Raw genomic sequence first — 12426 nt, forward strand, 5'->3', positions numbered from 1 at the left:
GGAAGAGAGAGGAAGGACATGAAGCATCACGACGCGATCTCCACACAGCCGGAATCGAACCCGGGATACCACGACTATGTCCAGGCTGCACCCGCGCCATCCGGTCAGTCATACTCTGTGTGTGTGTGTGTGTGTGCCTCCAGCTAGGCTACAGATGTAAACTTTTAGTTTTTATCTTTGGCAGCCTAGGGCATGTGCATAAGTTGGTTGTGAGGGGCTTACAAATGCGGCCGGCCTTTCCAAAAGGAGAGCCAAGCAGTTTGCGAAGTATTGCTCAGTTTCAGCCATTATAGGAAGCCGCTCAATTTGGAGGAGGCGTTGTTTCCTTTATCCATGATTTATGTCTGCTGTCCTGTGTCCGACATGTCAGCTGTACTGTATGTAACGATGCTGCCCTGTGTCCGACATGTCAGCTGTACTGTATGTAACGATGCTGCCCTGTGTCCGACATGTCAGCTGTACTGTATGTAACGATGCTTTGCCGTCCATGCACGTTGTAACTGGCCGCTCTCCCACTGTCAATGTCCTTTGTACAACGTATTCCTGTACTTCTCATTATGTGGACATAAATAAGCATTTCAAATGTGTGTGTGTGTGTGTGTGCGCGCGGAATGGGCCCGGAATGCACAGTTTTGTGTGTATGAGCACGGAATGTGCTCAGCTGGTTGGCTATAGGCACGGAATGTGATGTGTGATGAGAGCGCCCCTCACTTCACACAAGTGTGATCTTTTGAAAGGGCGCTAGCCTCTCCTATTTCCAGCTTTGAGGGTCTGTCTGTAAACACAAACATTGATGACAGTGAGGACGCAGATTGTGATTGGGCAGTTAGTGAGGATGCAGATTGTGATTGGGCAGTTAGTGAGGATGCAGATTGTGATTGGGCAATTAGTGAGGACGCAGATTGTGATTGGGCAGTTGTATTATGATGTATAAGAGCGCCCCTCACTTCACACGAGTGTGAATCTTTATTTTATTTCAAGGACACCTGTAACTCTGACAGTGTTACAAATGGAACCAAATGGACCCTGGTTCCACTTGGAACACTCTCAGAGTTACAGACCCGTAACGGTCCATTTGGGGACACCCTCACTGGACCCCACGTTGTACCATTCCACACATTCCACATACTGTAACAGTACCGCTGGTTTAAGTTGTACCATTCCACACATTCCCCATACTGTAACAACAAGCACACAATGATCATATGACTTTATGATAAGAAATCATCTCGTTTTTTTATTGCCAATGTCAGGAAAATATGTCCATGGAATTGGCTAATACACAATTTGTCATTAAACAACAACCACATAACTGATGATGGTATAATACTGCATTGGGAAGAAAAAGAACAGTTGTAAACCATGTTGTAGCTGTTAATTTGTTGTAATTTAAACGTGCTTGATTCATTATTTACGCCGTGTAGTCTGAGCCGAGTGCTCAGTTGATGCTTTACAACGCTGTATATACGGTAGTCGAGTGCACCTTAACCCATTTTGGGCAGATCTACAAGCTCATAGCGCGCCACCGAGTGGCGCGCTATGAGCTTGTAGGTCTGCTATTTTTTTTAAATCGTAATAATGCGGCACAAATCTTTGAATATATTATTCTTTCAGAGCGAACGTTTTTTTAATTTCGACGTCAGGCCTGAATGGGTTAAAAGCGAGCCCAAGTCGAGACCGAGTGCATGTGGGAGGGGCTCGAGTCCAAGTCGAGACCGACGGGAGCCAAATCGTGACCGAGACCAAGTTTATTTTCTGTCTCTTTTCTCATTTGATAGGTATACAGAAAACACTACGAGAGCAGGCAGGCACGTCAGCCACACTCCGTTACTTAACAACAAGATAGCTGTCTATAATAAGCCCCGGCCCAGACACTCCTCTTATCATTTTAATGTGAATGGGCTCCTCATAATATGGGTATAATCCATGTATTTCATTGCATCGTAGTGACTCGAGTGAACTGGGTGCGGACTTGAGAGTGTCCGAGGCCGGACTTGAGAGTGTTTTTCTTTGTACAATCAACTCTGAGATGTTCTTCAGAAAAAGAGAAGAAACTATACTAAGTTATCACAATCTTAGTCTTCACTGTAATGATATGCACTGATGAGACTGAGCGGCAAAGCGATCCCTTTGTAAGGTGATATGTATTGTGAACACAAAAGAAAAATACAAAAGGTCCGTCTTGCGACATTTAATACTGATATTATGCTGCTTTTGCTCATACATTATACAAATACTGTCTTTATAATACATAATATGATGGTGCTGCATACTCGTCCTCACGACAATCTGGTGTGGCAGTGATTTGACTGGGGGGGGGGGGGGGGAATCAGCGAAAACAATGACCAATGTCTCTGTTTTCTAAACAATGTGAATTATCCCTTTTTTCTTTATCTTCATTATTCTTTATCGTGTATTCAACTATTCATGGTTTGATTGCATACTGTGCTACAGTATCGTACTATTGTTGTCTTCTCTATCATAACTTTGTGGTTGTAACAGCAGTAGCTACTGGAATACCTGTATTTACATTACGTCTTAGACTATACAATACAAAGGCAAAGAGATAAAATATAATAAAATGGAGATCAGCCAATCCATAGTTGTCCTGAGACAAAACCAGGACATATATCGCCACGCTGGCTTGAACCTCGTTGACTTTTGGAATTGCACCTTGATATTTAATGAAACCACAACAGTGCTAAACCAAAATACACACAGTATTTAAAGTCAACAGCAAATCACATTGGAGGCAGGGTGTCATTCTCCCATTTACTGTCAATGGATTCATTAACCACTTCAACTTATATAATACTTCGTTGACTGGAGTCCCCCAGAGATGTAGACCTGGTCCTCTCCTTTTCCCCCCTCAACACTGCTCTGGGGGAATCACTGGTTCCTATAGTTCCAACCCTGTGGGCTCCCCCAGAGATGTATAAAGGTCCTCTCCTTTCCCCCCCTCAATACTGGTCTGGGGGAATCACTGGTTCCTAGTTCAATACTGGTCTGGGGGAATCACTGGTTCCTAGTTCAATACTGGTCTGGGGGAATCACTGGTTCCTAGTTCAATACTGGTCTGGGGGAATCACTGGTTCCTAGTTCCTGGTCTGGGGGAATCACTGGTTCCTAGTTCCTGGTCTGGGGGAATCACTGGTTCCTAGTTCCTGGTCTGGGGGAATCACTGGTTCCTAGTTCCTGGTCTGGGGGAATCACTGGTTCCTAGTTCCTGGTCTGGGGGAATCACTGGTTCCTAGTTCCTGGTCTGGGGGAATCACTGGTTCCTAGTTCCAACCCTGTGGGCTCCCCCAGAGTTAGTGTCAAAGTAAGTGTCCCAGGCCCAGGCCGTAGCGTAACGGTCTGGGCACCGGACTGGTGATCCAGTCGCGGTGTGCCGCGGGTTCGACTCCCGGACCCGACACGGCCTTTACCGCATGTCATCCCCCCATCTCTCTCCCGTTTCCTGTCAGCCTACTATCTGTCCCTTAAAAAATAAATAAAAGGCGTAAGCCGCAAAAAAATATCTTAAAAAAAAAAAAAAAAGTAAGTGTCCTTGAGCAAGACTCTGAACCCCTAATTGCTCCCGATGAGCGTGTGTGTGTGTGTGTGTGTGTGTGTGTGTGTGTGTGTGTCTGTGTGTGTGTCTGTGTCTGTGTCTTGGCCACGTGAGGCTAGAATAAAGGCGCTATATGAATGCACCGTTTACCTATTTATTTAACAGCGGCGGAAGATGGCTGCTGACGAACCTATGCCTCTGATACTTTGAAAGACAATCCTGATGCTGACCCAGTATGTATGAAGGACTGCCCGGTGGTCTTTGCAATGGTTCTGCGATGCAGTCATGTTACATATTTCTGAATTGTTTCCACCCAGTTTGAGCTCATTCACTGAATACTTTACATTTCCCAGACATAATTATTATCCATATAGGTTGGAGGTCTCTGATTGTCTGTGGCGTGCACAGACATTTAGAGGGGCAGGTGCTCAAGCAGCAGAAAAAAATAGCAGATCTACAAGCTCGTAGCGCCACCGAGTGGCGCGCTATGAGCTTGTAGGTCTGCTATTTTACTTTAATCGAAGAACCGCACTGACATATAGAAACATAGCTTTAGATTGTGTGGGGGCCTAAATAATATAGTAGAAGCGTTTTTTTATCAAGATTTGATCAATGGTCCACACACTACAAATTAAGAAAAAAAAAAGATTTTTTCTTTTCTTTTTAAGAGCAAAATTGCCAAAAGGGCAGGGGGTGCTCTAGCACCCCCTAGTGTCTATCTGTGCACGCCACTGCTGATTGTCTGTGGCTACGACGTGAGACTATATGTGATGTCTAAACCAAATCTCTACGCAGAGAGAGAGCTCACAATGCGTCGTGAGTCGTGACACGACTTGCAGTAAAACATTAAAAAAAAAGAATAAATGAAAACAACGATACATGTTAATTAGAATCTCGTGTATAGAATACTATCAGTTCCACGACTGAAACAAGTACAATAAAATATAGCGCAATTTCCTTTCATTTTAAATAGTGGAGAGCGCGCGCCACTTGTAGATCACAGTGCCAATGCATACATTGTATGGTATAAGAGTCAAGTTCACGTCATATAACATGTCAGTTATTAAAAGAATAAATAAAGTTTACAGCTTTAGCAAAAAGAATGCAAACTCCACGAAGGAATTCACGACGTTCCAGAAAAAGACGAAGTCGGACTTCAATGTGTCTCTCTTTGCCATCAAGTCCCGTCTTGGATCTTTGATGTCTTCATTAGTATGTTTTTTTCTTTTATTTTTCTAAGCGATTCAAAATATAAATTCATTTTTGGATTGGTAAAACATGCCAACACAACATCCACGCTATTCTTTCAATCAACCGCTTCCACTTATACATGTATTTACACTGATCTCCTGCTCCCTTCACTCAATCTGCCTGTGGCTCCTGCTGTCAAAGATCATGGATCTCCTCTGTGGCTGGTAGAAGCAGCTCGTCGACGTCTCCAGCCTCTGTCCACTCTTTGGAATGGTCATTTTGTTCTCCGGCGTCCTGAGGTTCTCCGCCATCTCCCTGGAGAAGACCGACGGGTCGGGCAGGCTCTTGATGGGCGAGAGGGGCGTCTTGCCGCCGTGGTGGTGGTGGTGGTCGTCCCCGCCGAGCGAAGACGGGTAGTCCATGATGGGGAAGGGCGGGCTGAGCAGGATGAGACTCTGAGGCCTCTGCCTGTTCCTGAAGGACGGCCTCTGCAGGAGGTTGGCTCGGTTGGCTCTGGCGGGGCAGTCCACGAACACGTCCACCTTCGGGGTGTTGTTGTTGTTTTTCCTCCTCATCACCGGGAGCTCCGGAGCGGGAAACGACGACGACAACGCCATTGTCTTCGCCGCAGCCTCCGCCGTCTTCTCCGCGCTGCTCGCCTGCCTTTGTTGTTGTTGTTGTTTGGCGGGCTCTTTGTTCTCCAGCTCCTCCTTCAGGTCCGCGGCGGTCCGAGGCGGCGGCGGCGGCACGTTGTTGTTGTTGGGTTTCTTCTTCTCCGCGGCGGCGCTTACTTTGGGGCGTTCCTTCTCCTGTCCCTTCGTCTGTCCCGTGTCGACCGCGTCCTTCTCGTGTCTGGAGTGAGGTATCTGACTGTACTGCACCTTGGGGGGTATGACGGGCACCGCCTTGGCCTGGCACGTCTTTATCATGTACGCCGTCCTCACCGACGCCACGCTGACCGGCGGCGCGGAGTTCCGGCGCAGCGGCGCCTGCCGGTCGCCCAGGAACAGCTCCAGCTCCGGGGGAAAGCCGTCGCCGCCGCCGGTGCCGGTCCCGGACGGGGTCAGCGAGCCTCGCTGGCAGGAGGTGAGGTTGGAGGGACTGTGGCTCTGCTGGTTGGAGATGTCTCGGATGCATCGGTGGCCCAAGTCCAAGTTGAGGGAAGTCGGCCTGTGTTTGGCCGTCGGGCAGTTCTCCGGTCTTCTCTCGGAGGGAGACGCCGCCTCGTGAGACGCCTGTCTGTGAAATCTCTGCGATGATGACGATGCCGGCGTAGGTTTCAGCTTGGCCGCGTGCGTCTGTGTGGCGTTACCGGCGGCCGCTCCGAGTCTGGTGGGTAAGGGCTGCGAAGGGGTCCCTTTAATCTCAGGCTGCGAAGGGGTCCCTTTAATCTCAGGTTTTCCACCGGAAGCGAGCGAATTGCTTCCCAACACCAGTTCTGTACACTTAGCAGGACATGGTTTGTAAGGTTCTTTGTTGCATGTCGATGAGGGGAGCGAGGCACTTCCCTCCTTTGAGCTCAGACCTTCCGCCGCGAGCACATTAGCAAACAATTCACTTATTGTAGGTTCGTGGAGGGGACTGGTGACCCACTGTTTGGTGGAGCTCAGATCCTCCCAGGACTCCACAAAGTCCAACTCTTCCAAGTTCCCCACACTCCGCCGCACGTCTTCATCGTCGAGGTTGTGTAGCAATAAGGTCCTGGGCCTGTCCTTCAAACGCAGCGATAGCCTCTGAACTCCTTTCACGATCTCGGGAGTCGCGTCTTTCTTTGGCGTCTCGCCGGGGGACGTTTTGTCTGCCTGAGGAACTTCACATTTCCCTGGTTCCTCCGGGATCGTGGCGGCGGTCGACGGCTCTGTATCTGCGCTAGCGTTTTCCGTCGGCAGAGCTTCTACGACGTGACTTTCTGAGGGAAGTTCTAAACCGGTGCGCGCAGCAGGGACATCTTTCCAGTGTGTGGTATCGACAGCTCTGTCCATTTTCTGAGGTGGAATATTTGGAGAAACGCGATGCAGCTCGTCCTCTTTCTTATCATTGGAATCGAGAGGACAAGGCTGAGGTTTCTGTGTGTTTTCATCAAGCGGGAACTCAAACTCTTTGTCAAATGAAAATAGGATATCGGACTCCGAGTGCTGTTTTCTGGCAGGGTGCGCTCCGGCGGACGGGAAGAGATCGGCAGTGGTGGCACCGGAAGCCTGTTCTCTGTAAAACAGAGAGAGGGTCGGAGAGCTGCACCGTCTCTTCGGGTGGACGTTTGGCTTCAGGCGGACGTCCTCCCAGGTGGTCGAGGAACCGAACACAGGCTTGAATGTCTCTTCCAGTATGTCAAGTTCAGGTTCAGTGATTTTCAGCTCTTGGTGGTGATCATCAGACCATAATTCATTCCCGCTATGGGACGATCCCTTTTCCTGGGAGGACGGAATAGAGTATACATATATTTATTATGAATTATTTTATAGTAAAAATAGTAAACCAATGTTATTATCTACAGTCATTCTAAAAAAAAGGTAATGTGCTGGTGAGGGGCTTACCAGTTGTGTTTCCATGGGCTGGTTATGCAGCGCTTTCCCAGGAGATGGCGCTGTGTCTTTGTCTTCTCTTGGACTTGAAATGGAAGACGGTTCCAGTTCAGCAGCGTCCGTCCGCCCTCTCTGAGCCTCCTGCATGTCTCCACTCCAATCTAAGAGAGAGAGACACAAACCGGGTGTTATTCTTTTGCACTTTTTGCAGAACTGCAAAGGAATGTCACTGCGATTCACCACCATGAATGCAACACAACAAACAATGGTGAGCCATGTGGCACACAGGAGCAAATCTCCTGTTGCTATATTTAGCGTGAGGCAGCTTAATGTACAAGTGTATCCCCTGGACATGATGTACAAGTACGCCTCTTTTCCCCGGACATGACGCTAGTATGTCGCAGGGACTTATACTTAACCCCCAATCCAACCCTACGCTGCAGTTTTCTTTTGGTATGATCGAACCCCGACCTCCCAACATCAGGGCGGACGCTCTGACCACAAGGCCACTGAACAACAACTATAGTAAACAAAAAGAACACGCCATACCAGTGTTGTTTTCGTCGACTAAAACTAAGACGAAAAATGTCTGTCGACTACCTTTTTTCACTGACTAAAACGAAATAAAAACGAAATAAAAACGAATCTATGATGACTAAAACTAAGACTAAATATACTGACAATTTCGTCAACAAATAAAAACTAGACTAAAATGTTAGGAAGGGACTAGTGGACAAGAGATCCAGTTTTATCAACGCGCTGCGACGCGTTGCAAGATTGTATATCTGCTATTTTCAGCATGCAACCAAAGTGTAAAATATGTCATTACAACGACATCAAGGCCTGTCAAAACACATTTTAGTCGACTAAATCAACTGTAGATTTAGTCGACTAAAATCATATGACATTTAGTCGACTAAAACTAGACTAAACATTAGAACATTCCAGGTGACTAAAATGTGACTAAAACTAAGTGAAAACTATTGAAGAGACTATGACTAAAACTAAAATAGAGATTTGCTGCCAAAAACAACACTGCGCCATACCCTCCTGCCTGCCTCTCGTGCTCTTTTCCTCGGACGACCCTTGGTTCTCTCTCCCCGGTGGCACTGCGCCACCGCCGTCATCACGCTCCGAGAGAGCGGCCGCGGCGGCTTCCCTGGCGGGCTTCAGCGCGGCCGTGGCGGGCGCCGCGGCCGCCGTGGGCTTGCTGTCCTTCCCCGGCCCCCTGCAGGGGGTGCTGTTGGAGCTGATGACGGCGGACACGCGCAGCGGCACGGACACGGCGAACGGCTCTGAGATGTTGACGGCCTTCCGCTGGTGCCTCGGGGACGACTCCAGAGGGAAGATCCTCCCCGGGAACGAAGGCCTGCAGGAGGAGCTGTGTGTGTCGTCAGAAAAACATAACAAAATAGTTGAAAACTAGAATTGATTTCTTTATTTATTTGTTACTACTAGCCCTTACCCGTTGTGAGATATTTGCCTGGGTGCGTTTGTAATTGACTAATAAATTAATAAATAATCATTAATGTGTCAAATCGAAAAAAGGTCTTCGTTACGCCCTCCATATTCATATGGTCAATGCCTGTGTGAGTGATTGGTGCAGGCAGTAAGGAGCTACGGCGGTGTTTCTGACACACACAGACCGACAGACAGACAGACATTGTTAGAATTATAGTATGATGATGATGATGATGATGATGATACTGTATTGTGTGTGTGTGTGTGTGTGTGTGTGTGTGTGTGTGTGTGTGTGTGTGTGTGTGTGTGTGTGTGTGTGTGTGTGTGTGTGTGTGTGTACTGTGTACACAAATAACTAAAACTTATAGAGAACATGTTCTTGGTTTTAGGGCCCTATCTTAGGCCGCCTTAAACCGTAAAAACTTGGTAGCCAAATTTTACAATTTTGAAAAAGAAACTTTTTTGAAATTGTTCAACTAGCCGTATCTACCTTGACACGCTGTGAGCTTGTAGATCGGCTATTTGAAATAAATAAAAAAAGGTTTAAGAAATAGTAAAAAAAAGAAAAATGGTGAAGTTTATAGGGATAAAGATAAGGCAAGTTAAGTCAAGTATAAGCAAGGCAAGTCAAGATATGTCAATATTTCATAAGCGTAATATTTTGGGTGGATATGATATGAAATCCCCCATTAACCCATTTTGTGCGGGAACCCATTTTGGTGTTAGCATCATGTTATGCTTTAGCTATTGAAAAATAGCAGACCTACAAGCTCATAGCGCGCCACCGAGTGGCGCGCTACGAGCTTGTAGGTCTGCTATTTTTGAAAAATCGAAGAACCACTGACATAGAAACATAGGCTTTTTCAGAAAACTGTCAGGATCTAGAAGACATTTTTTTAATCTGATCTCAGGTCAAAATAGGTTAAATAATAATAATAATAATAATAATAATAATAATAATAAAATAAACAATAAACAAACAAACAAGAAAATACCCTGGAACATGCACACACACACACACACACGCACACGCACACGCACACGCACACGCACGCACACACACACACACACACACACACACACACACACACACACACACACACACACACACACACACACACACACACACACACACACACACACTGTAGTAACCTGGGCTGGTGTGAGGAGGACCCAGAGTACAGCATCCGGCGGCTCTTAGGGGAGGTGGGCTTGTGGCCGCGGAGGAGGAGGTCGTCTCCCTTGAAGACCTTCAGCTGCTCCGGGAGGGCTTTATTCTGGGACGGCAGAGACGACGACGACGACGAGGCCGCGGGACCCCCACCACCACCCCTCTGACTGGCGCCCCCGGGGCTGCTGCAGCCTCCTGTCGCCCCCTCCCCCTCGCCCCTCCCTTTGAACCCGGCCCACTCGTCGTGGTCCTGCTCGCTCAGGTCGTACAGTGAGTCGGAGCCCAGCGTCCTGGACTTCTGGCCCGGCGCCGCCAGAACCGAGCCGTTGTTGGCGTTGGCGCCGCTGGAAGCGCTCCCCCCCGACCCCGTTCCTGTTCTGTCGTCGTCTGGAAAAAAAATTAAGAGGCAGATTAACGAGAGTTTCACCCATTCTGACCTGAGATCAGATTCATACGAGGTTTCCACTGGACACACACTGGTCTGATTAACCCATTCTGACCTGAGATCAGATTCCTACGAGGTTTCCACTGGACACACACTGTTCTGATTAACCCATTCTGACCTGAGATCTGATTCATACGAGGTTTCCACTGGACACACACTGGTCTGATTAACCCATTTAGGCCTAACGTCGAAATTAAAAAAAATGTTGTCTAAATCCTGACAGTTTTCTGAAATACATGTTTCTATATGTCAGTCGTTCTCAAATAATTTCATGTCAAGGACTCCAAAAAATATGTGTATTTGCCCGCCGACCCCCATCTGAAAATATGTTGTTCCAGGGGACCCCTCCCCCCCAGAAGCAAAGATTCGAGTTAAAAACGTTCACTCTGAAAGAATATATATATTCAAAGATTTCAACCACATTTTCACGATTTTTCAAAAAATAGCGGACCTACAAGCTCGTAGCGCGGCACTCGGTGCCGCGCTATGAGCTTGTAGATCTGCTATTTTTCAATAGTTAAAGTATAACATAATGTAACAAAAAGTGCCAGAGGTGCTCCTATCAGGTTTCTTGGGACTGTTTTTCTCACGATCGGACGATATACCGATCTTGTGCGTAAGGGTAAAAGTTTAATATTTCCAAAATCAAAACCCACGTTCCTGTGTGTGTGGGGGGGGGGGGGAAGGGGAGAATGTTTAGGCCTGTCACAGAGATGCAAAACGATAGTATATACTATGCATCGGATTGACTTTTATACCACTTTAATAAATTATATAAAAGATCAGTTTCTCCAGATCGGGTAAATTGCTGTTCGTCGATGGAGTGAATATCGGTGGATCACCGATCGGTGGCCGATCGATTGGAGCACTTCCATCAAGTATACAATGACACTTTGGTAGAGCTTTAAGTTGTGTAGTTATACCTTGTCATGATAACATTGAGAAGTCCAACAGTGTCATCATTACTTTGTCTTATACATTGCATGGGGAAACGGGTCTCAAAGTCACTCTAAATTCTGAAGTTGTGACAAACAAAATGCAACAAAGCAGATTCAACCATGATCATTAAGCTATTTGTATTAGGAAGAAAGACTCAAGAAAATCAACAAGAAGTTTACCTACTGTAGGACTTTTTTGTGTGCGCAGGCCTACTGGGCTTTGTGATATTACACAGTTCATTGACAAAATCAACCAGTTTGATTTTGTGTCAACCAGTTTGATTTTGTGCTAAAAGATCGACTTTGGGAGTCTATTTTTGGAATATCAACAGAGCAAGATATGTTGCCACTAATAGTTCAACAGTTACTCACATTAAAAAACAAGGTAGCTAACTACACAACCCAAACTGCTATATGTTTCCATCCTCAAATGCGACAGAGAAGCTTAGAATGTCCATACTTTGTGGAGATGAGTTTACAACGTTAGATTGTTTTGGTGTTGGTGTTTTGGTGAACCCATGCACTGTTCCTATTTCAACACATTTCATTTTCAGTCGTATACCTGTTGGTAGAGAGCACAGCGACTCCATACTTCGGGACGGTCGAAGAGCTGCCTTTTCTGTGAGGGGGAGAAAAAAGGGACACTTGAATGACTTTAAATCCAATGCACTGCAGCGTGCTTTCTCACAGGCCTGTCAATCATCCCACAGTGCCATGTGTGTTCATAAAAGTTGTGAATGAAGTTATACGGAGGTGGTGGAGCTCATATAGGAGGATAATGACACTTCACTGCCGGGCCCCCAAGGGCCCCCTTGGGTATATTAGTGGGCAGGGACCCGAACAGGCCCCCCACACTGCTGCAGGCAGCCAACAGCACAATGACTACACCAAACAGCACGACACAACACACACAGAAATAACTGCTAAAGCATAATTAAATCATGTCTTATTTATGTTAGGATAGAATAGAAATACTGTTTCAGCGTGTTCAAAAGTCTAAAAGCTCACAGGCATCATGCATGTGGGGGTGGGGGGGGGGGGGTCCTGTCGTATGATGACGTATAAGTCAAGTTCACAAAGTGGTGTCCGGGCGGGGACCCCCTGCAGGAGTCCTTGAGGGGGTTCCAAGGGGTCCCCTGCTAAAT

General features: G+C 46.9%; 1 protein-coding gene across 1 annotated transcript in view; it reads right to left on the reverse strand.

Moving 5' to 3' along the window:
- Positions 1-4128: 4128 nt before the first annotated feature.
- Positions 4129-12426, reverse strand: part of arhgap31 (Rho GTPase activating protein 31) — a 53349-nt gene continuing 45051 nt past the window's right edge. The window contains exons 9-13 of the mRNA XM_083760991.1: positions 11844-11900; positions 9880-10285; positions 8313-8647; positions 7279-7427; positions 4129-7155 (exon numbers count right to left, since the gene is read on the reverse strand). Coding sequence (XP_083617117.1) covers positions 4912-7155; positions 7279-7427; positions 8313-8647; positions 9880-10285; positions 11844-11900 — 3191 coding nt within the window. The 3' untranslated portion in view covers positions 4129-4911. The remainder of the gene's footprint in view (positions 7156-7278; positions 7428-8312; positions 8648-9879; positions 10286-11843; positions 11901-12426) is intronic.

Source organism: Protomyctophum parallelum, assembly GCF_964188405.1.
Source record: "Protomyctophum parallelum genome assembly, chromosome: 1".
Taxonomy (NCBI): domain Eukaryota; kingdom Metazoa; phylum Chordata; class Actinopteri; order Myctophiformes; family Myctophidae; genus Protomyctophum; species Protomyctophum parallelum.